Raw genomic sequence first — 25,352 nt, forward strand, 5'->3', positions numbered from 1 at the left:
TTGGTTTTTTAAGGCATGCTTGACATTCAGTGTTCCCAGTTCAAAGCTCGCCTCATTCGGGACCAGCTTCCTCCTCCTTCCAAGGTTGCAAAAGAACATTCATAATTCTCTGCCACTTTCTGTAGTGTTAGCAAGTGTGAGTGTTGTGATTGTTATGTTCCCATTCACAAAATTACTTTCATTAAAAACTAAATGGTTTTGTATTTAATTTGAATATGTATATATTATATATACATACATGCATACATACATGTTAGATAGATAGATTAGATTAGATTAGATATAAGAAAAACATCTGGGCTTCTATAAAAACCAAAAATATTAGCTCCATGGCTTTTTTACATGTACTGCATCTCTGACATTCTTCTCAATAATAATATGGTGCTTCTCAACTCTTGCTTATGTTGTTGATTTCAATAGCAGTTTATCCCATTTTTGTCTTTATTTGCCAAACACCTGTGACAGATTTTTTTTAATGAGAGTAAAATGCACTTAAGTATCACCTGTTGTTTCTGAGTCTGCTTTGGGTACAACACTGTCCTTTTCCAAACACATAATTAAAATAAATGCCTTATTAAACCACCTTCTCCTGCACTCTTTTTAATGGTTCAAGATAGCTGGGTTGGGGTTCAGGACTTGGGTGAGATTTTATTCCATAAGACTGGTCTTTTTTTAAAAAGCACACAACAACTTTCATATCCAGATTTACAATCCCAGTGCAGTTTAAATTGCACATATTCTAACCTGCTGCTTTGTAGAGTTGTAGGTCCTGATCGGCCTGATATCCCATCCCAAAGAGCATTTTCTACTAGGAGGACAAATCTTTCTTCCACTTGGGTAGCCCTTTCCTTTTGCCTGCCTCTCAAAGTCAGTGCATCACAAAGAGCTGGGCCTGCGTGGTGGAAGCGAAGCCTCTCCTCCTCCTGACTTGCTCTCCAGCAACTGTGACCCCCCCCCCCCGAGACCACTGGGTATAGGGCAGTATATAAATTCAGTAAATAATAATATGAGGAGGCCATGGAGAGGCAACAAGATGCTCCCTTGCCGCTGCCTCTCGGGACAAGGGCTGGCTCATCCTTCTCCCCAACCTCAGCAGCAACACTGGCAGGGGAAATAGGGTCATTCTGGGATAAAATCAGAAGCGGAATGGCAAGTCTAGTTTTCTCCCCATTTCTCCAACTGCACTTGGTGGGTGTGTGCATTTGCGTGCTAAAAGAAACCCGCCTTGAACTGAGGATGAATAGCAATAGCACAGAGTACATTTGACATCAAATTTAACGGAAATAAACAGCACACTTAACCACACCATGTACTGTGCCTGTGTCTTGTATGCCCCACAGTTCATGAGATAATGCTAAAAAACTCTGCCCCCATGATGATGTGCAGATCATGTAATAAGCTGCACAGGATCTTGCCTTCCGAACGCAGCATACTTTTGTATTTTTATATTGTATTTCTTTTACAGTGGTACCTCGGGTTAAGTACTTAATTCATTCCGGAGGTCCATTCTTAACCTGAAACTGTTCTTAACCTGAAGTACCACTTTAGCTAATGGGGCCTCCCGCTGCCGCTGGAGCCCAATTTCTGTTCTTATCCTGAAGCAAAGTTCTTAACCTGAAGCACTATTTCTGGGTTAGCGGAGCCTGTAACCTGAAGCTTATGTAACCTGAAGCGTATGTAACCCGAGGTACCACTGTAGTTATATTGTAAAAGAAATACAAGTACAATATATTTCACTCAAGTTGCCCCCGCTCCAGAGATCTACATACTTGAGAAGCACTGCTCTGGGGGTTCTTAGAATGCAGCTGTGAGAGACGAAGGAAGGAGCCCAACGTTGTGTGTTTATTTTTGTCCTTAATTTTTATATAGAATATATTACAGTTAGAATTCTCATCTTTGAATCAAAAGATTAACAAGTTATTGCAAGTTCTTTTATCCAGTAAAACCTAATGGTACAAGTTAAACATTCTAGAAAGCCGTCATGGCTTTTTTCTTTTAAAAAAGAAATGGACAAAAAGGAAAAGGAAAAAAGTAAGGTGGGAAATGACAAAACAATCCCTTTTAATCAACAGAAAATACATGAGTAAGCCATACTGCTTGTGATCCTGTAATCCAAAAGTTACAAGCCAGTAAAGCAAGCATAAAATCAAACAACAAGCAAATGTGAATGGAAAGCATTGCTACCATAGAGAGAGAAATCGATCTTGTTGTTTTTCTAGTGATAATTGGCTTCCTATGCAAAATGCACTTTCTCCATTATTATTACTTTCATCTTTTTAAAAAACAAAAACCACACACAGAGACATTAAATTGCAGTGTTTAAAGGGTGAGTTAAAATTTCTGGCTTCTTGCTCAGGGCGTGTGTTATAAAAGTGTCAACCCCTTCGCAGGGCATGCAGCTTGTGGGCCACTTTCTCCAGCTCCGCTTCTATTGCTGCCAAACTCTCCAGTTCTTGGTCCTATAAAAGAAAAGGGGGAAAACACAGCACATGAAGGGTTATTTCAGGGCTGGAAGAGATTGTTTCACAGCTGTGAAACTCTGCAGAGAGAACTATCTGCTTTTAGAGTGGCTCTAAAGACTTTGAAAAAATATATATAAGAATGTATTTTGCAATGGACTGCCCTTTTTTTGCTGGATTCTTGGGTTTTACATGCACTTACTGCACAAGTAGTTTGCTTATTTTTACTAAGTCTGTATCCTTTTTATAAACCACTTTGTAACTATTTTAATTTTAATTAAACATTTTAACTTAATTATTAAAAATATTTGATTTAATATAATTTATTATAACAAATTAATACATTAATTTAATTTAAATACTTAAAATTAAAAAAAAATTAAATGGGGGGAATGAACTGAAAGGCCTGCTCTTTGATATATTCAGCATTAAATTAAATCTGGAGTCAGCCATCAGCAGAACCAATAGTGCATGTCATTCTTGCCTATGTCGGATCTTTATCCTGCCTGATCCTATGAGCTACTGTGCCTGCACTTGATATAACAAGAATGGGGAACTTGCAACCCTCCAGGTGTTATTGGACTCCACCTCCCAATATTCCTAATCAGCATGGCCAATAGTCAAGGATGATGGGAATTGTTATCCAACAGCATTGGAGGATCACAGGTTCCCCATCCCTGAACAACAGCAATGGTATTATTTAAATAACAGCCCTAAAGGCTGTTATATGTCTCTGGATAATATCAGTGAGTTGGCTAGAAATATATGTTAGCTGCTGAGGAACTCAACCCTACCCATTTAACGAAAGTGCTTAGAATCTCCTGGAGAGCAGCCAGTTAATGTAACCGAAAGGAAGACTTTGTAGCATCACAGGAGACACTTTGTTTGTGGAACAAAATGGTCATTTTCTGTTCTTTTGCAAGAACATTCAAAGAAGTGTGAAGTTCAAAAAGTTAGCTGTGTAAGGTGAACTGCGCCAAATTTCTCCATCTCTACTAAGTCTTCCTCCCAAATGTCCCGTGGTCCTGGTGAAAATCCAAACGCCTAGAGAGAAAACAGCTGTCGTCGCATGCTGTGCATTAAGCACAATGAGTATTTTGACACCAAGGTCGCTCGCAGTTTCTCACGACACCACTTGCACCCCTAAGGGGGCTGAGAAGTTTACCCTGACAAAGAGATGTGTGCCGTGTGGTCTCAGAGGATTGTAAAACAGGAGAGATCGCTGAAAACGATCAAGGGTTTGCAAAATGTTTTGCCGTGAGTTGCAAGCCAGGTAACTGGTGTTAATGTATCTGTGTGTGTGTGTACACACGCTTCTCTTATGTGTTTGAACAATCTCACTGGTATCACATTTCTTTCTCCTCCTAATGAACATGGGCAGGTGTGCTGTTCTTTCCCCCCTCTCTCTCCCTTACTTTTTGCTGAGCTGGCGATGAGGGCTTTTGCTCTGCTACTGGCACCTGAGCAACCGTCGTCATGGTTTTCTGGTGGCCTCCCTGGTGTCTCATCAGTGTCTTGGCAATTCCCTGAAAACACAGTGATTTGTGTCTGTGTGTGCATGCATCCCAAACAACAAGGCAGTGTGGAGCTGCGGATCAGTCACAGGGAACCTTGAACCTTCTAGATGTTGCTGAACAACAACTCACATCAGCCACAGCAAGCATGGAGTGATGGGTGTTGCCATTTGGCAACATCTTGGGCAGGGCCAAAGATTCCCCACATCTGCTGTACGTAAATGGAAGAAAGGGAATAGCCTCTCAGTTTGGTGGCCAAGTAAGTTGGCCTCTTTCTGCTGGCTATTAGGGATCCCAGTTATCAGACGCAAAGCAATACAAAGGGAGCTCAGGTACCTTCTTTGCAGAAGGGATTTTAGTGATCCAGATTGCCATGCAAGGGTGAGATACACCGGCTGAGGCTCCTTCCTGCCACTCAATCAGGCTACAGTAGAGGCGGAAAGGGGCTCACAGGGCTTTTGCATGGGCTTAGCTAAGAGACCAGCAACTTTTGAGTCCTTCTCTCCTCAATCTCTTTTCAAAGATTTGGTCATTGAAAGCTGGTCATTGCAAGAATTCTCTAACAAGTGTTCCCATCCTCCCTTTCCTTTGGTAAAGGTGAAGGTAGAGGGACCCCTGACCATTAGGTCCAGTTGCGGACGACACTGGGGTTGCAGCGCTCATCTCGCTTTATTGGCCGAGGGAGCCGCCGTACAGCTTCCAGGTCATGTGGCCAGCATGACTAAGCCGCTTCTGGCGAACCAGAGCAGCGCACGGAAACGCCATTTACCTTCCCGCCAGAGCGGTACCTATTTATCTACTTGCACTTTGATGTGCTTTTGAACTGCTAGGTTGGCAGGAGCTAGGACCGAGCAACGGAAGCTCATCCCGTCATGGGTATTCGAACCGCCAACCTTCTGATCGGCAAGTCCTAGGCTCTGTGGTTTAACCCACAGCGCCACCTGCGTTTCCTTTGGAGTCACGCCTTTTTGGTTGAAAACCTGAGTGCAGGGACTGTCTTATTGTTGGCATTTGTAAGCTACTTTGGCTGAAAAGCAGGGTAAAGATGCTTAAAATCAATTGATCAGTGTTGCACTTTCAGAAACCTCAATTCTGCATTGCTGACGGTACAGGAGAACAGGCCCCACTTCTACTAGGGATGCAGCTCTGACCAAAGGGAGACGGTTTGGGAAATAGGGAGTTTGAGGAAGGCACCTCCAGAGTCAGGGGCAATGTGCCTCTCAGTACCAGTTGCTGGGGATCACATGTGCTTCAGGTCCTGTTTGTTGGCTTCCCATAGGTAACTGGTTGGCCACTTTGAGAACTAAATAAGCCTTTGGCCTAATCCAGCTGGCCCTTATGTTCTTGCTCTGGCAGGCTTTTGTGCCTGCTAAGTATCTACTTCAAAGGTGAAGTATTTCTGCTGTTGCAATTTTTTATGTTTCATATATCTTTAAAGATAAATATATCTTTAACTGTACTTTATGACACAACAATTTTAAATGGCGAGGTCCGCCTTCCAGGGTAGCTCACAGGCACTAAAAGCCCTAGGTAGAAATGCATATGAATATTTGTAAATAAAGTAAGAGCTGCCATGAGTCTCCCAGAAAGTGTCTTCTCCAAAGGAAGCCCAGGCCCAAGTAGCACTGCCCCTGGAGTATGTGACAAAATAGCTATTGCAAGAAGCAATTTCCTCTGCCAGAAAGGACTCCATCCTCTTCTAGAACTCAACACACCCAAGCGGCATATACACAAAAATTCTGGGAACTGTAGTTTACTCCCCCCCCCACAGAGCTATAATTCCCAGCACCCTTAAATGACACTTCCCAGGATTCTTAGGGGCAAGCCACGTGCTTCAGTCGCATGATGTGTTTGCAGCCCCATTCTCAGACTGGTCATTGCAGATAGGGGAGTCTTACCTCTGTTCTCCTGTTAGCGCTTCCTTCTTCATCCTTCTTTTCCTCAGGCAGAGCAGCAAGTGGGAAGGCTCCTTCGCTGCTCTTCTCTTTGGAATGATGCTTCTGCGCTCTCCTCTTGTCCTCTTCAGAGGTACGGAAGTCCTGCTTGCGGGATCTGAGAGCCAGTTTCATGGACCTGTCTGGGTCTTCGTTGCTTTCGCTTTCCTCCGCCCTCTTCGTAGTGCTCAGTTGTTTAGCCAGCTCGTCCATTTTGTTCCATCTCTTGGCATCTTCTAAACCTTTGGAGGGGTCCTCTTCCACTTCCTCACTTTCAGCATCCCTGGCACGGGAGGTATCCTCATCCTGCATTGTTTCATCTCGAGACGTGTGATGCCTTCCTCCCTTTGTACTACGGAATTTCTCTTGTTCTTCTGAAGGCTGTCCATAACGATCAAACTCTTTAGCATCTTGGTTATCTAAAAGGAAATTGAACAAAATGAACACAGTTTAATGGTTTGCTTTGGCTAAATAAAATGCAGGTCATACATAGGAGTATAAAGCAATAGACGCCTACTGGCCATGGTGACTATACTGATCATGGAGCCTCCCTAAACACCTTTCTGAAGGTTGGCTGTTGTCCTTCATCTCCTTCATCTTCATGTCTAGCAACCAACACACCTTAGAGTAGGAAAAGGAAGGAGTTCTGCCCCATTTCACACGCCTGAAAGGAATGGGTCGAGAGCGGATATAGACCTAGAGGAGAGAGCACAAACAGCCCAGCTCTTCCATTCAAATCCCCTGCATTACTTGAATGTTTGGGTGATTTACTTGAAAGATTTAATGGTGTTCCTTCCAGTTAAGTGCACTTAGGATTGAAGAACAGGGGAACAGTCTTCCTTGCCGCTGCTAGAAGCGTCCAAACATATAGGGCATTATCCAACCAACTCATTCCATCAGTGCAAGGATTTCAGCTCATGCAATGGAACTTTCCCCCCTTCCTCTCTCCACACTCTCCCCAAATCTACTCTGGGGGGTTGGGGAAAGGGAGATGGGGGAGGTCCCATAGCACGAGTAGAAATCCTTGCCCTAATGAAACAAGTTAACTTGGATACTGCCCATCAGTAAAATAGATCATCCAAGTATTGAAGCTCAAAGTGGTGATGACTGCAACATCAGACAGTAAGTCAAATGAGGGGACATGGGTTTAAGCTGATAAACATACCATCTTCCCTTTGATCATCCTTGTCCTCTGAGCTGGTAGGACGTTCCTCTTCAGAGGCATCTCTTTCTTCTTCATCATCCTCTTCTTCCCCATCCTTCTCTTCCTCCTCTTCCTCCTCCTCTTCCTCCTCAGCCTGGTCTCTGACACTGTCCTCTCCTTCCTCTTCACTTTCCTCCTGGCTGTTTTTGGAAATGTGCCCCTTTTCCTCCCCCTCCACCCCCACCACCTCATCGTCTTCCTTTCTCTCTTCATCTTCTTCACCCTCTTGGCGTCTCTGCTGAGGGGCCTCATCGTCTTGGGCCTCATCGTGGATGTGATTGTCTACTGTGTTGTCCCAGGGCAGTCCTTCATTCTCACCAACCTCATTGCCATCAAATCCCACCGCATTCTCCTTTTGCTCTTCAGAGTCAACATCTCTAGCCCTCGTCTCCCTTTCTTCTACGCTGTTCCTCTCCTCTTCCTTTGAAACATCGCTTTCGCTGTTCTTCTGACTTCTCTCTGCCTCCAGCTCAGCAAAGGAGGCTGTGGGCTCCTCGTCAGGGGTCCCCTCTGACAGATCTGAGAGGCGAAATGGTAGAGTTAAGGGGGAATTGGGCTGTGCTACAAAATGCACAGCAGAAATCGGCCCCAGTTCATAACCAAACCCTTGAATGTTTCATGTGAGTCAAGCAGTTGCACTTACTTTACTGGGGCAAAGGGTCTTTCCCCAAAATGTGGAACAGTGTTGTTGGTTTTGCCAATTAATTTTAATTTATTTTCAAAAAAAAAAAAAACCAACAAATTAATAACAAATGAATTCAAATTTAAAAGTTGACTTCCCACCCCTTTCCATATGTTTATTTTCTCTCCTTTGCTGCTCACAACAAAATACTTTTTCCTAATTTCTATTGCTTTTCCGTCCTTTTTCAATTTCCATTGGTTGTGCATGCAGTTCCTGCTTAGACTTTTGTTTAACTATAACATTTTCCAAGTTGTTCAAGTAGAGTTATTCTTCCTTTATCTATCCATATAAATCATTGATCATAATTTTAAATCATATTTCCTCCGATACAACTCATTCATTTTGCCTTTTTGCATTAACAATAACAATTATACAATATTCTTTAACTCTAGCATTCTATTCAGACTTCATAAACCTCACCAACTCCCAGGAAGTCTCCTGATCTACCTTGTTATGCAATTTCCTTTGAACAAAACAAACCTTGACGATATCCAGTTTCCCAGGCTCGAATGGTTTTTGTTAGGGACTCTGAAAGAGTCTGCTAAGTTCTTCCAAGAAACATTGCTGGGCAGCAGGTGTGTAGGGGTGGGGAATCTCAAACGCAGGGGCCAAATGTGGACATCCAAGTCTCTCTAACTGGCCCTTTGAGTTCTCCCCAGGCCACACCCCTCACTGCATCACACCCTGAGTATTTTTGCCTGACTGGAATCTGTCACCGGACTCTGATAATGACTCTCGCTTGCATGGATGGAGGATAGAGAGGAGAGTGTGAGTGGGTGTGTGTAGAAAATAGCCAACTGCAAAGGTAGAATTAACTGATTGCCACATCATGAGTACAGGGCCCAGATTTATTTTTTATTAATTATTATTATTTTGACAAAGTAATAATATAAATAAATAGGAATAAATATGTGCACCTCACCACCGAGACCATTCCATTGTAACTATCCAACCTCCCAAAATTTCAATACCTCTTGCGATGGTCTGACCCCTTTCCCTTTTAACAGTACAAATTCTACAAACACCCTCCATATCTCCTCAAAATCATTTCTCCTGCATATTCCCTGCCTTACCTTAATGGTACATGTTAATTCATCATTAATATCTATTTATGTGGTTTGCACTGACTTATGTGTGGGTTAAGCTGGTAAAGTAAAAGGTAAAGGACCCCTGGACAGTTAAGTCCAGTCAAAGCTGACTATGGGGTTGCAACGCTCATCTCACTTTCAGGCTGAGGGAGCCAGCGTTTGTCCACAGACAGCTTTCCGGGTTATGTGGCCAGCATGACTAAACCGCTTCTGGCGCAGCAGGACACTGTGATGGAAACCAGAGTCACGGAAACGCTGTTTACCTTCCTGCCACAGCAGTACCTATTTATCTACTTGCACTGCCATGCTTTTGAACTGCTAGGTTGGCAGGAGCTGGGACAGAGCAACAGGAGCTCACTCCGTCGCACAGATTTGAACCATTGACCTTCTGATCAGCAAGCCCAAGAGGCTCAGTGGTTTAGACAACAGCGCCACCCACGTCCCTGACCTCTTTCCATGTTCCTGTTGCTTTGGCTTTCAAGGACCTCAGAAAGCTCATCTTCAAAGCCGCTGCTTTTCTTCTGCTGCTCTGTCCTTTCGCTTGCTCCTGTTTTTTTGCACACACAGAAGTTTTGATGAAGGGGAGATGGGGACAGGAAAGAGAGAGAGAAGGAAATCAACACTTGGCATCTCTCCTCTTTTAAAATTCAAACTATTTCAAGTGCATTCATTCTCCTCGCAACACAGGAAAAACCTGTTGTCTAAAAGCATCTCCCCCCACCAAGAACAAAATGCATGATACGTTAATCATAGAACTGTAGCATTGGAAGGGATTCCGAGGGTCATCTAGTCCAACCCCCTGACTTAGGAATCTTTTGGTTAGCCAGTGGGCATCTTTTTCCCCCTTTCAAAATAGCAGCCATGGTGGGCGAGGTGGATTGGGAGGGAGATTTAACCATTCCCCTCCTTGCAGTCACACACACAGCATGGCTCTGAAGCTGCTATTTGCACCAGGAGGCAAATAGCAATAGCAGCTTCAAATAGCAGTGGGATGGGGAACAGACTTCCATTGGGGCTGCGATGCTCCCACCCATGGCAGCTAGTGTGTGTGTGTGCTTGTGTGTGCTTGTGTGTGTGTGTAAAGGTAAAAAGGTAAAGGACCCCTGGACAGTTAAGTCTAGACAAAGGCAACTATGGGGTTGCAGTGCTAATCTCGCTTTCAGGCCGAGGGAGCCGGCATTTGTCCACAGACAGCTTTCCGGGTCATGTGACCAGGATGACAAAACTGCTTCTGGTGCAATGGAACACTGTGTTGTAAGCCAGAGCACACGGAAATGCCATTTACCTTCCCCCCCACAACGGTAACTATTTATCTACTTGCACTAGCATGCTTTTGAACTGCTAGATTGGCAGAAGCTGGGACAGAGCATTGGGAGCTCACTCCATTGCAGGGATTCAAACCGCCGACCTTCTGATAGGCAAGTCCAAGAGGCTCAGTGGTTTAGACCACAGCACCACCTGCTTTGCATATTTTATAACATAAGAAGAGCCTGCTGACTCAGCCCAATGGCCTATCTAGTCCAGCATCCCAGGTCTCAGCTACATTGGCAAAGAAAAAGGGCTTTATATGTGTTGTTTATGCATTCTAACACTGTGACACCAGATGGCGCTGTGGGGTTCCATTTTTTGCTAACCCGTTTCTCATACAACGCTTGTAAGGTGGACCTGAGCACAACACAAATGCAACAGGCTTTCACTGAATGTCTAGGGTAGCCTTTGCAACATGTTAAGGGCTACAAATCAGGAAGCCCTGGGCTGAAATGTGCCTTCTGCAGAACGGCTAGCTGAGAAAGTTTTTTTATGCCATTGGGAGCATAGCTATTTTTGCAAAGGCTGTCTGTAGACAGAACTGTGTGTACTCCTCACACATAACTGACCAATAGCCCTAACTCCAGGGCAAGCGAAACCCTGTGTCAAATAACATGAAATGATGTGATATGAATAGATAATGCAACTCCCTTATTCTGCACAATTTACTCTCTCTCGCTTTTTCTTAATTATTTCCATTTGGGTAAAATACAAGAAGCTGTGCATGCCTCTTAAGTGAAAGACTGGGCACTCCCCATGATTCCAGCTAAACTGTACCTTGGACTGCAATCTCCTGAAGCTCCTTTAGTAAGTTTTGATGGCGAAGAATGGAAAGGATTCTTTCATCTGCAAAGAAGAAGAAGAAGAAGCTTGTCAGGGAAGCCTGCCAAAGCCAAGGTGAACTGGCATATTCATCATAGCTCCATTAGCACATGGGCTGGTTGAGGTTATCTTTTTGGTTTTTGTTTAAAAAACAATCCATTATGGCAGCCCATTAAAAAAGAACACACAATTTAATTTTATAATATTAACACATTGGACTTTTCATTAGTAAGGGAGAAAATGACTCTGTACCTCCTTGAAGAGTTTCTAGGCATTCCTGGCTGATTGGGAGTGGATTTGGCTTTGACACTATGTCAGAAATGACCTCGACGATGCAGTTCATCACCTGGGGAACCAAAAATATATTGGTTTACATCCCAACCTTCTGCCAAGGAACTCAGGACGCTCTGGACGTGGTTCTCCTTCCCTCCCCCCATTTCATCCTCGCAGAGAGGTTCATGGCTGAGTGGGGATATGAACCCAGGTCTCCTCAGCACTAATACAACACTCCAACTATGCATAGGGACCTTGTGACGTCCCTCTGGATCTTGTTGGACTCCAACTCCCATCAGCCCCATGCAGCATGGCCAATGGTCAGGGATGATGGGAACTGTAGTTCAACAACATCTGGAGGGCTGCAGGTATATGGAACAGGGAAACTTGTATGGTTCCACATGTAGTCCGGCTGCATACACATGACATTATATTCTACAATCAACACATGCTGAGATCTTGTTTCTTTTCTTTTTTTATATAATTTTTATAAAATTTTCTGTTTTACAATTTAAAATACTCATTTTGACATCCTTAAGATATCAATGACTTCCCTTCTTCTCTTTCATTCTACATATCACAAATCCCTGCACATTTTACACAAATGATACCATTCACTATTCCATTATTACACCCATCGTAACTTATTTACGCTGTTGAATTTATCTTAATGCTGCCAGCGTTTTCAGCTTCCCATATATTCAATAAACGTTTTCAAATCTTCTCTAAATGTATGTTCTTCTTCTTCTCTTATTCTATATGTTAAGTCTGCAAGCTGTGCGTATTCTGTCAACTTAAGTTGCCACTCTTCTCTGAGATCTTGTTTCTTTTACCCAGTCCACACACAATCTGGACCTAAAGCACATTTTGTGTCCCTGAAAAGCATTTCCCCCACAAACTAGCTTCAGTCTGAAAATCAAAGCTTGGTGCCTATTGGTTCTGCATGACACACACACACACACACACACACACACACACACACCCCGCCAGTGTGTCCATTTGAAACCAGATGGAGCTAGTCTCAGCAATGGCGTGGGTGGGTGCACCCATGCCTGCACAATGATGTTGTGGATGGCTGTGCACCAAGATCTAGTCCCAGACTTACGTACAGGCTGAGCAGGCTGCAGCCCAGGGCCTGATAAATGAGCAGGCCCTTAACCTCTTGCCAAAAAATAAAAATTAAACAGGCAGATTTTACTATCTAGACCAGGGGTCGGCAAGGTTTACCTCGCCTGGGCTGGTTCACTCCAGCAGAGATCCCTCTGTGGACCGGATCGTGTGTGTGCCTGAGCGCATGCGCTCACGATTTCCGGCATCTGTGTCTGTGCAGGCGCAATTTCCGGCGCTGTGGAAGCGAGTCCCTGCACTGCGCCAGTTTAGCGCAGCGCATGGGGACTCGCCAAACGGGCGGCTTGGTTCAGGGACAGCTTGTGGGCTGGTTAAATGACCCCCTTGGGCTTCTTGTGGCCCATGGGCCTTAGGTTGCATACCCGTGATCTAGACCCAGTTGCTTAGTAATAGTAAAGAAGAGAACTAAGTTTTGTTTTTTTGTGGTCAGATGCTATTAAGTTTAGGCCCCCCAAGTTTGCATAGCCTCAGGGACTCCAGTTGCTTAATCCGGGCCTGCCAAGATTGTAATTTCCATTTCCTTCTTCATTCGCCATGGGCACATGCAGGGTGAGAGAGGCAGGAATAACCTAATGAAGGGGAAATCCTTGAGCTGACAGAATGCTTACATACCACTGCTTTGGACCCAACCCCCTAGTAGCAGCCTAAGCTGGTGCTAGCATCACTTAGCAAGATAACCAAGCCTTAATAATAATAAAGCAATAAATGTCAACATTGTACTCTGCCTTTCAATGCAAAAGAGTCACACTGATGGGAGTTCAAAACTGCCCACGGGCACCAGGTTCGGGAAGATGGGCTAAAAGCCCTGAACACTTTGTCCTGTCCTTGCTGAGCACCACATATCACAATTTATCAATCATGCACAAGAGGGATTAATAGCGCTGCAGTATTATGCCCTGTTTTTTAAGTCTATGCAGAGGAGCATTTCTCAATTTAGGCTGCCAGCCTATACAGATTTACTTGAGAATAGGACCCATTGAGCTCCATGGCACTACTCCCAAGTATATTGGCATAGGATTGCATTCCTAATCATATACAATAAGCAATAATTCACATTGACTCTCATATAAACGGCAGGGTGTGTTTGTGATATTGGTGTTAGTTTAAAATTATTGCAAAGCAACCTTCTTTTCTAGAAGCAGAACACTTTTAAAAACTCATCAACAGCAGGGTATTCCAAATTTAAACCTCCCACAAGCTGCTGCAACACAAAATTAGACAATCACAGCTGCCCTTTAAATTTAAATGTGTGGGCAATTGAGTCTCAGTTGCCAATAACTTCCCTTCATCAAGCCTTGTCCAAATGTTTGTGGTTTGTAAGTGACTAACCCTTAACATCCCCGTAGAAAATTGCTTTCCCCATAATGACATTTCAGATGAAAAGGAATTTGGAAATATAACCACATGGGAAGGAACCCTTTTGCTCTCGTGGTCTTCCAGCTTTCGAACCTAGTGCTCACTTAAAACACACACACACACACACACACACACAAAAATACCCATCTTTCGCAACAACCTGCACCTCTTTTAAAACAACCCATAAATAAAAGAAATTGTTGTTTGACTTCAACATTGGTGAGCCCCAGGCAGCATAGTCAATGGTCAGGGACAATGAGAGTTGCAGCCCAAAAACATCTGGAGGACCACAAGTTCCCCATCCCTGTTTTATTGGATCTTACTGGCATTTGCCTTTATTGCGTTGGGTGCTGTTTTAGTTCTTTATATTGTTTTGTGTATCCTTCTGCAGAACAGCTGCTGACCTGATGTCAGGGACTGGCAGGACACTGAGGGGTAGTGGCTGGATTCTGAGGAGTGGGCCCTGGGAGAAGGGGGGTTGGAGACCAACTTGAAGAAGGGATCAATGATCTGGGGAAGCCTGTAGCAGCCAGGAGTTGAGAGTCAGAGGCAGGAGAAGCTGCAGGATTGCAAAGTGAAGAACAGGTGGAGGGAGGGAGAGGTCAAGCTAGGGTAGAGCCCAGGGCTTCCATACTTCCTCCTTCTGCTTCTACCTCTCTTGCTCCACTGTCTCCCAGAACCAGAAGAGAGAGGTGCAGAAGGTTCCCTGCAGGCAGAGTCTTCACTTGCTTGTGTGGAGCTCAGATCAGGGAGATACTTAAGCCAAGGCCAGGGGCCTCTCTGTTGTGGCAACTGCCTCATCGGGTGCATACCTACGAGTGGCTGAGAGACGAAGGACTGATGGACCTGCCTTTCCCTAACTTGTAAGTGTGCTTTTGACAATGAAGAGTTAATTCCGCACTCTGGGCCTGCTAGCGCTGTGACACCCTGCAATCCTATGGCTCCCTGGGAAGTTACTTGAGGATGCATCTCATGGTGGGAAGGGCCAGGGGAAGACGTGGATCCAAAGGATCCATAGCCATCTCTGACCCCTGAGCTGCTCCCAAACCAGGGAGAAAAACACACCAGCCCAGGAGCATGGGTTAAGGAGAAAGAGACCACTTTGGTTCTCATCCTCTTCCAAAGCTTAGAACTGCCTCCTCCTCCCAGTTGCAGCACTGCCACCAGCCTCCTTGCAGTGTGGATGTTTTATTCATTGATAAATAATGTGCACTTCATTACATCATTTGCTCAAGGTTGCTTTTACAGCCATTAAAATAGATTTGTAAAAAATAAAAATAAATTCACAATTCATTAAAAAAACCAAACGCACCACTTAAGCAATTTCAAGCAGCAGCAGATAGATTAATGACAGCACCATTGTTCTCCAAAGCCATTAGCAAAGAAAAAGAAAAGGTGTGTGCTTTATACTTCTTCCTGAAGCCAAATGGGAAGTTTCACTGATCTGTTGGGTACTAATTCTGTAGTCTTACTGCACAATAGGCCATGCTCCAACCCATGTGCTGATCTTATCTCCCTGATAAAGGTAACCCAGAGCATGATCATAGAAACATAGAATTGTATATTTGGAAGGGACCACTAGGATCATCTAGTCCAACCCCCTTAAACACAAGAATCTTTTGCCCAACATGGTCCTGAATCCACAACCCTAAGATTAAGAGCTTCATGCTCTACCCACTGAGCTTTCCCAGTATCAATAAAGGGGGACACATAACAAATATGTTCTTCATTCTTGTTTTGCACATTTCACATGGCACCGCATATCATATTATTCTACTAGTTCTTCCTAAAGACCAATGCTTTGATTTTACATTCTTCGGAGTTTTTAAAGACTAACTAATTTATTGATGCATAAGCTTTCATAGGCATCACATCCCACAGGCGAACAATGAACCCCCTTCTTCCAGGTTAAAGAGCACAACGAATGTTGGAGAAAACATAGTCTCAGGGCCAAGAGCAACTTGCCTGCTGGAAGACTTGCTCTAGTTGAGGGGAAGAATGTCAATCCTGCATGCAAATATTCTAATTTGGGGCACCATTTTGGAATTCTGCTATGTGACAAATTGCTGTGCACTTTGGGTTAGCAACTGTTGGTCCTTGAGTCAATTCCAGCTCTCAAGGCTCCCCATCCCACAGTGATGAGGGAATCTGTGGTCCTTCAGATGTTGTTAGACTACAAGTCCCATCATCCCTGACCATTGGTCATGCTGGCTAAGGCTGATAGGAATCCAGCAACATCTGGAGAACCAGAGGTTGCCCTACCGCTGCTCAATCAGTTGCTAAAGGCAAGACAGCTGTGCAGAGGGACTCCCACAATTGGATCTAGACCAAATTAGTCCCACTGAAATCAATTGGGCTTATGTGAATAATGACTTACTCAAATCACATTGATTTCAGTGGGATTGAAGTGTGACTTCGTCTGGATCCAATGCACTGTGGAGAGAGGATTTCTGACACATTAGTCCCACTCCTGCTAGATGCGGGGAATATCTGGATCATTTGCAGCAGCTTGGGGGTGAGGTGTCCAACAAGATCAGGAAAGGGACAGGTATGATGAGCTACATCTGCAATATCTTTTGTCACTCTGAGAAGACCAGAGGTCCTTGACTGCTCTGGCTGGGAATGTGACAAGCCTTTATTTGCTAACGACACATTAGGATGACACATGGCACAACTTCACATAAAACCATGGATGTGTGTGTGTGTACTGATCTACTGATTTGTGACATATTTTATGCTTATTTTATCAATGACATTTTATTGTTGGTTTTATGCTGTTCACTACCCTGCAATTTCCCCCTTAATGTTGGTGCTATAAAATGTTCACAGACACACAAAAGATAATGCATTTGTGTTCCTATATGGGCAGGTATGTGAGCATTATGCGCACGTTTGAAGAGGTGGGTGTTTGAAAGATGTGTTTTCATGGCAGTGCTTTATTTATTCACATTTATCACTGGCCTTTCTGCAAGCGCCTGAGGTTTTACATAAGGAACAAAGCAATAATAGAACTAATTAAAAATATTAAAATGGCATACACCCCTCAGCACTTAGTCATAGCAAGCATAAGCAAGCAAAAGAAGAAAAATGAGCAGCGTTAACTGTTAAAAGAATGGGAAAACAGAAAGGTTTCAGCTTTTGCATAAAGGAAAACCATCCTTGAGCCTGCTAAGCCTAATTGGGGATTTTATTTCACAGTCGAGGGGCCACCACTTAGAAAGCCCAGCCTAATTGTGGGCTGGGAGGAAATAGCATCTGGAGGATGGACTCCTCAGGGGACCTTAAAACACAAGAAATGTTGCCTGTACTTAAACCCTATAGGACTGAGATAGGGGAACCTCTATTCTTCCAAGTGCTGTTGGACTTTTGACTATTATCAGCCAATAGCCAGCCTGGTCAATAGTCAGGGATGATGGAGGCAACATATGGAAGGCCAAAGGTTAACCACCCCTGCTATAGGTCTTAATGGGCAACAACTCGGCAGTTAATGTGTTGGTGACTCTGCAAGGGCCACTGAATAAAGGAATGGATAATTTCAGCTGAAGTGAGGCTGAATAGATTTTTTTTTTAAGGCTGTGTTTTCTTCACTCTGACAGAATTGCTTTTCAGCTATGCAGGAGATTTGAGGGTCAGGGAATAATGGATTTTACGGGAGACCTGCTTCATAGTTCACCCATTGGATGTATCGTGGGAAGGATGTGCTTACTGTGGGCATCCTGGGGGCATCTGGTTGGCCCCTGGGGGAGAGGATGATGGCCTAGATAGTCCTATGGTTTGATCCTGCGGGTTCCTTTTTATGGCCCTATGGTGTGTGCTTTATACTTCTTCCTGAAGCCAAATGGGAAGTTTCACTGATCTGTTGGGTACTAATTCTGTAGTCTTACTGCACAACAGGCCTAGAAACATGTTGTGGATGCTAGAGCTCAACCCTGAAATAGATAAAAGCCATAAAACGATGCCTCTCTGATCATGAGCTGTCTGCTTTGTGGGATCTGCTTTGTGGGATGTTGCTGTATGCCTTTCTGCAAGCACCTAAGGGTCTGGTGCAGCCAGCTGGAGGGTGTTAGGCACTTAAGAACCAGGTCATAGGCTCCGATACAAATTTGTACGTGCTAATGGAAGTGTACAGATGCAAGGTTGGGCTTCTGAGCAAAACAAGATGATGGATCGCTGGGATCTTACCAGCATTTCATTGGCAGCAGGCTGAGCCACACTCTGCAAGCTGCAACAGCAGCACTTTTTCTTTTTTAAAAAGAGAGGGCCAGTGCAAGAGACCTGGGATTTGGGTCTCCTGGGCCACAGCTCATACTCACGCAGTTAGGGTTAGAGGAAGGGGCATAGCTCAGTGGTAGAGCATCTGCTTCCCAGGTTCCCAGGTCCAGTCCTCAGCATCTCTCTATGCAGGTCTGGGTACACCAGTGGTGGCATGGTGGTTAGAGGGCTAGACTAGGTCCTGGGTTCAAATCCCTATTAAGCCACAAAGCCTACTGGGTGACCTTGGGCCGGTCACTGCCTCTTAGCCTAACCTACCTCACAGGGTTGTTGTGGGGATTAAATGAGCAGGAGGAGAAAGACCCTTGAGCTCCTTGGGAAAAGGTGGGCTGTAAATGCAAACAGCAACATCTCAGGCAGTTCCTCACCTGAGACTCTTGGAGAGTCGCTGCCGTACAATACGGAGCTGGATTAGTCTCAGGAATATAAGTAGGCAAGAAGACAATGAGAATACCATGTCGTCTTGTGGGCAGGGGACAAGTGGAGGCAATTGGAAGGCTGTCAAGCAGGACATTTCCCTATAGCAAGTATTTCATTAGAGTGATTTCCCCTAATTTTACCCAAGCCAGGTATGTTGTCCCAACATACAGGAGAAAGAAGCAGACTCCTAGGAGGTTTAGAATAACATATAAAGATGCTGGGTGGGGTCCTTTTGAAGTACAGTGGTACCTCGGGTTACATACGCTTCAGGTTACAGATTCCGCTAACCCAGAAATAGTACCTCGGCTTAAGAACTTTGTTTCAGGATGAGAACAGAAAATTGTGCTCCGGCGGCAGCAGGAGGCCCCTTTAGCTAAAGTGGTGCTTCAGTTTAAGAACAGTTTCAGGTTAAGAACAGACCTCCGGAACGAATTAAGTACTTAACCCGAGGTACCACTGTATAGTCAACAACAGTAAAGTAGAGATTTTTTGAGGGGAGATGATGGACATTGGCAGGACCAGTTTAAGCCACTGGCACAGCTAAAAGGAAGAGCTAATTTGCACCCTTCCCTGTTTTATTTGAAGGATACATACAGAATAAGGCTAGAGTAAGACTAATGACCCTTCCTTCTGAGATCTGCTGCCCAAAGCAGCTGTTTCATGTTCCTCTGTGCTATGCCGGGCACTGCAGATTGGTGAATTATATGATGGGTACCTAGAGGGGGGTGGAATCAATGTGTGTGATGCTGGCAGTTTTTGCTACGGAAGTAGGCTAACTTCGTAGCTCACAGCATTGACCTTCTCACATTGTCAGCAATGCTGGATGGCCAAAGTCAGCAGGAGGTGCTGTGGTTGGGGTGGGGGTGGGGCGGAATTGGGTTCTGACTTGGTGGCTTGCAGAGGGAAGCAAACTGTTCTGTAAAGGCTTAATGGGAAACAGTGCTATTAGTAATTCTTTTATCTTATTTTATAGCATGCTCATTGTGCAGAGAGCTTTGCAAGGCTTACAGCTTATGGATGGAGGGGGGTGTTATTGCTTTGCTTTGCTTTTGTTTTAACTACGGTATTTAAATTGAGCTTTTATCCTGTATTTTTTATCTTGTAAACTGCCCTGAGATCTTTGGATGAAGGGCAGTATATAAATTTAATAAGGAAGACAAAGAAGAAGAAGAAGAGGAAGAAGAAGAAGAAGAAGAAGAAGAAGAAGAAGAGACTCAAAGGTAAATCCTTAAATGGGCCTTGCTTCTATGTAACAATGTGTGGAATTGTAGCCTTAATGGCTGCAGTCCCCAAACTGGTAATCTTGAAATGAGCATTGACTTGTTTATTATAGGCTGAATCAGTGCAAAGCAAGATGTACGGTACTTAGTATCCCCTGAAATCAATGGGACAAGTTTGTCATGGCTTAACCTGAGTCCAAATCAATGGGAACTAAATTCAGCTAACTTAATCTGGATTGCACCCTATATTTATATGATGCTCTTCCTCCATGGGGCTGAGATTTCTTTGCATATGGTCCTCAATCCAGCATGCATATGCTGAAGCCTGGTCATATCAACACAGACAGCACTGGGCATAATTCTGACCGGACTGCAAGCCTGGAAGTTTCTCATACAAACACAGCTCAAGGCCCAAACTTCCTTATATTCAGCAACAGAACTATCTTCTTGGCCTTTAGATTATTCTCTTCGCCATTCCAGTCTTTCCACCCAGTTCTACAGTTCTAGCATTTTAATTCCAAGCCACTGACTACTGCTCAGGGATGCTGCGGTGCAAATGGTACCATCCAACATTTAAGGAAGGCTTTTCAACAGAGATTCATATAATTGCAGATATAAAAGCACTTGTGGATGGTGGTAGGGAGAGGGAATTTGTGGTCTTATTAGAGTTTTCTCAAACAGCCGCAGCCAAGTATTCTGTACAGCACGGTGCCTCAAAAAGTGCTGATGTGCTCTCTTCTAATAAAAATGTTGCAAAATTGCAGTGATTTGAGCCAGCATGGGGGCCCCAGACAAAAGTGAAATTACATCGACCCCCTACCCCAAGATATTTGGAAGCCTCCAAAACTGCCGCTGGGCATAAAGAGAGTTCCAAACAAAATCTCCCAGCTGGCAGAGAGAGGGGACAGTGCAGCATTTCTTAAAGCACATGGGCTGAAAGGTAATTGTGTTTTTTGGAGAGATTATGGATAATTAGCAAAGCTGGCAAAAAGCTTTTTTTCCCACCCACGCAAAAATGGAAAGGTCTCTTACAGCAGATTTCAGTAAAAGATGGAGGTAAGGCATGTAAGCTCAACTCCACTAGCACTTACAAGGGAAGCCAATTTAGGTAAATTTAAAGTGGGCAGCATATTTTTTTAAAGGCTGCATAAAGAAACATTGTAGCAGGGAATTTTGACTGCAGATTTCCAGGTGATATACGAGTGCACGCAAACACACAAAGCCCTGAACAGCCAGGAAACCAAAAACCTGAGAGAATCCCTTTCCCCATACCAACCTCTCTAGTCCTTAGGATCAGCTAGTGCAACCCTCCTAGGGTGTCCCTGTGAGCAGCGTTCAAAACTCCCATTGTTCTAGTCACATTTTGCAACAGGGAATTTCATTAGCGTGAGCAGTTTCTGAGCTGTGGGTGCAGTACTAAGATTTCAGGTTAAAACTGCAGAGTGGAAGGAAAGGAGGACCTTTTTCTGCCTCCCCACTTCCAGCTACTATTTGAAGACTGGAGAAGAGACCCTCTTAAGAATATTAGAGGGGTAGGCAGGAGAAGGACTAGACTATGTGAAAAATGAACATAAGATTTTAGCTGCAGTTCATCCATTTTCAGCTTTGTATTCTTGCTATTAAAAAAGCATGCCTAGGCGCTACATTGTGGCACCCATAACGTAGCTCCTAGCTTTCATATCTCAGTTTCTAACACTGCCTGTGAGGGCTCAACAGTGCAGGGGTTTGTAGGAAGACTTTTTCAATGACAGCTCCAAAACTTTGGATTTTGCCACTGTGGCGTGTCTTGCCTTAGAGCTGTGCTCTTTTAGAAGGAAGGTGAAGATGTACCATATTTTTTGCTCTATAAGACTCACTTTTTCCCTCCTAAAAAGTAAGGGGAAATGTGTGTGCGTCTTATGGAGTGAATGCAGGCTGTGCAACTATCCCAGAAGCCAGAACAGTGAGAGGGATCGCTGCTTTCGCTGCGCAGTGATCCCTCTCGCTCTTCTGGTTTCTGGGATTCAGAATATTTTTTTTCTTGTTTTCCTCCTCCAAAAACTAGGTGCGTCTTATGGTCTGGTGCGTCTTATGGAGCTAAAAATACGGTACCTCTTCTGCCAAGCTTTTGGAGGCAAAGAGGTGTGATTTGTTGAGGTCAGTTTGTATTTTACCCGTTGCTCCCCCCTCTTATTTATTAGTTTATGCTGTGCTTAATTTGCTTTGAATCTTTTAACTGATTTTAGAAATATGAGTTGCTGCATTTTTAAAAATAACTTGTGCACCACCTTTTGGCCATGTGATGAAGGGCCGTAGAAGTATATAAATAAATATAAATATAGGGATAGTAGGCAGCAGATACAGCAACGCCTGCTGTGTTAGTCCCAAGATGTACAATGTCAGTCTTAGGCTTAACCACTTGCCCCTTTACCCATGACAAACTACAATGTGTCAGGGGCTGAGGCAGAGCACTAATCAATGGTTTGTAAAACACCACTGTGCAAAATAGACAAATACTCTGTCCCAGCACAGATTTATATACGGAAATGCACCGTGCATCCACACTGTGGGAGGCCACCAGATGTGAACTGCCAATTCCTTTCCCCACCTGCACTGTTGTGGATGTGCTTCCACTCCCTCAGCACTCTGCCTGTGCACACACACACCCCATGCATGCATTTGACTTTGAAAATAAAGGCATGAAAGGGGCATCAAGTCTATCCCCAAGGTCCAAATGACGCCTCCCCAGTCCCACCAGTCCTGTAGATACATAAACCAGACCACAGTAGGCCATAAAAGAAGGTACATTTTATACAAGGTAAAGTGGCCTCAATATGGTAGTTTTTTCATTTCCTGTAACATTTCTCCCGATCAAATTTATATCTTACTACTTTTACAGCTCAATGTGTCTACAAGGATAGGTGACAGAATGGATTGATGGAATTAATGAATTCCCAGTCTGTCTGTTTTCCCATAATCATATTGCCACACAAGTACTGGGTAGAATTCACAGGGATCTTAATAATTTCCATGCCACCCATTGGCAGTCCTGTAGCAAAACCTTCATCCAACCATTTCTTCAAATGTGGATTTACAATATTTCAATTGCAACCCACTTCGTACAGCATATACGCTTACCCACTGATTATCTGAGCCTTGATATTGATCTCTTAAGCTCCTGGCATAATAATACACTTGTGTAATGTTCGTTTTGGTTTGGTTTTGCCTCACTTTAGACAGTCCATCAGTCTTAATGACAACTTTCAAGTATGTTACCCAGTAACACTTAAGCCCTTTAACAGCGGGGAGTTAAGTATAGTCCACAATGGGCTTATGCAGGATATAATTGGAAAGCTAATTCACTAGCCTTTCAGATACTCAAGAGGGGCACCTACAGCTGCTGTTAAACAGTGATGAAATTACGCACGTCTTTGTTGTTTTGCTTTTAATCACATGCAAAAAGTGGGAAGGAACAGAAACTAGGGCAAGGAAATGACTTTTCAGAAGGACTGTTTCCTACATTTCCCAGCAACATGCCTGGGTTTACCCCAGAGGGGATTTGCAGCCAATATTTGCTCCATGTTTTTTAGGTACAAAAAAAAAAGGACACATGAATCTTGGATATATACCTAAAAATGTAACATGTTAAGTGGCTTCCACAAGAGGCAATTAATTGCTTCTTCTTATTCATTTCAAGCTACTATATATTGCGGAATCTTTTAAACAGACAAGACAGGACACTGCCCCATAGTTCTGCTTAAACAATATTCCTGATTTATTTATTTTTACCATTTTGTTTTTGCAACTCACCTTTGTGTCATCTTTAGTCGCTGGGTTTGTTACTGGAAGTGAAAGTACTGCAAGAGAGAAAGGGAGAGAAAGGCAAGATATTACATGTTCTCTGGAATAGTTCCAGCCAGCTGGCCCATGGCATGCAAAACTCAGCCAATGCAAGCCAGATGGGGAAGAGAGAGCGATTGGCACAAATATATTCTGCTAGGATAAGAAGCCACAAAAACAGCGTATGAAATCCAGCATCGCAAGATTGCTCCACTTTGGGGCTTAAAAACAGAGAGAAGTGGTTGATTCCTGAACACAATTGCTCAAACAGACATCCAAAGTGAAGGCTAAGTGGACTGCAGCAATGATTGCTTGCTGGGGGGTGGGTAGATCTGCAACAAATCATTCAGAAGTAGGTTGCAGATTCTTTCTTTTCACCATCCTGAGTCTGAGTAAGCTGGTTGGTGGTTTGCTTAGGTTGTTCATGGGTGCAAACAGATAAGAGGAAGCGTATGGGTAGGAAGCTAGGGAGAGAAAGGAGGAAGGAACGGTTTTTTTTGGTTAAAAACACAAAGATATTGCAGGACGGAATTTTTATTTTTAGAAGGGGAGGAAACCAACCAGACTCAAAAAGGAACTCGAGTACTTTGCAAAATGGGTCGACTGGGCTTCAAGAAGTTTGCTAGCGTAAAATGACCTTGTGGATCAAGTCAGATTCGCGAGGCTCTCGCAGGAGTTCACTGAAGTCTCTTGACTCAGAGAACTGCGTGGTACCCCCAAGCCAACTCTCCCCTCTTCCAAAAACAAGGCAACTCCCCGTCCTCCTGGAGCAGCTCCTCCATCTTGTGTCCAGGGTAGCCGGACGGGGCCAGCAAGCCAAAGACCGCGCCTCACCGCGCCTCTGTCCTTGGTGCTGAAATGAACAGCCGCTGCGGACAGCGGGCAAGTTCCATACGGCAAAGGAACTGCGGGCAGCAGACGGAGCCAGCCCACCCGCCGCTGCCTCCGAGGCTTACCTTGCGCTGCGAGGAGGAGAACAGCAAGCAATACTGTGCGGGTCATGACGCTGGCGAAACGGGCTGCAGCGCCGAAGGATGGCTAGAGGAGATCTCTCCTGCCTTTATTGCTGACGGCCGGGCTTTAGAGGTACCAGCTGGCGGAGGGGGACTCTGGCATCGGGCGAGAGCTGAGCCGGGAGGCAGATTAATCAGCCCGTCCCCTTCCCTTCCCTAGATCCTCTTCCTTCTCTAATGCTGATGATCCCCGACGGGGCACTGCAGCAGCAACCTCATTTATATAGGGCCCCCTCCCATTTCATCCCCTCCCTTCTGTCTCTTCCCCCTCCCCTCCGGAAACGGCGTCAGGAGGAAGCCATCCCTCCCTCCCAGGAAGGGTACGTCCCAGATCTCCTTGGCTAGGGATTGCAGAGCCGACGCGCGGCTAAGCTACTCTTTCTGAGCTTGCCCGCTTAGAGCGGGAACCTGGCTAGCCTAGTAAAAGCCCTGCTGCTGCTCCTGTCAGACGGCGCTCGGCTCCAGTAAGAGAGGCGTATGCCAGCTCCTCCTTTTTCACACTCTGCAAGCTGTTTTAGAGAAGGCACAAATGCGCCCAGTCGAAATGCTCACTGCTGGCAGGTAACCTATGGCGCAGCGTAGGCTCCAAAGAAAGGGAGGGAGCGAGCGAGCGAGCGAGCGGTGCAGGGGCGCCAATTATGGTGGGCTGTCATGTTCTTCAGAGCAGTTAGAGATCTAGTGATTGAAAGGTGTCAAAAGAAGATGAGAAAAGAGATGACCACAGCAGATAAACCCTTAAAAGTTCAAGGGAGTACTTTTCGGTAATCTAATGTTGACTCTGCCCTAAGGCTCGCCTCTAAAGCTGGCTGTGGATCTTGAGTCCTCCTGAAATCTTTCCTC

At 44.6% G+C, this 25,352-nt stretch overlaps 1 protein-coding gene across 2 annotated transcripts; it reads right to left on the reverse strand.

The window, feature by feature from the left end:
* Positions 1-1,821: 1,821 nt before the first annotated feature.
* CHGA (chromogranin A) lies at positions 1,822-24,748 on the reverse strand. 2 transcript variants are annotated; one of them, XM_053376427.1, is made up of 9 exons: positions 24,456-24,748; positions 23,470-23,516; positions 11,264-11,357; positions 10,967-11,035; positions 9,330-9,428; positions 7,073-7,630; positions 5,872-6,326; positions 3,875-3,985; positions 1,822-2,459 (listed from the first exon to the last, which is right to left on the reverse strand). In XM_053376427.1, exons 1-9 carry the CDS (start codon positions 24,499-24,501, stop codon positions 2,376-2,378), a joined length of 1,563 nt encoding a protein of 520 aa, XP_053232402.1. In that variant the 5' UTR covers positions 24,502-24,748; the 3' UTR covers positions 1,822-2,375. The 2 variants fall into 2 exon arrangements, with proteins under 2 accessions (XP_053232402.1, XP_053232411.1); XM_053376436.1 differs by lacking the exon at positions 3,875-3,985 and having other exon boundaries at positions 24,456-24,745.
* Positions 24,749-25,352: the final 604 nt, after the last annotated feature.

This window comes from Podarcis raffonei, chromosome 1, assembly GCF_027172205.1.
Source record: "Podarcis raffonei isolate rPodRaf1 chromosome 1, rPodRaf1.pri, whole genome shotgun sequence".
NCBI classification, from domain to species: Eukaryota; Metazoa; Chordata; class Lepidosauria; order Squamata; family Lacertidae; genus Podarcis; species Podarcis raffonei.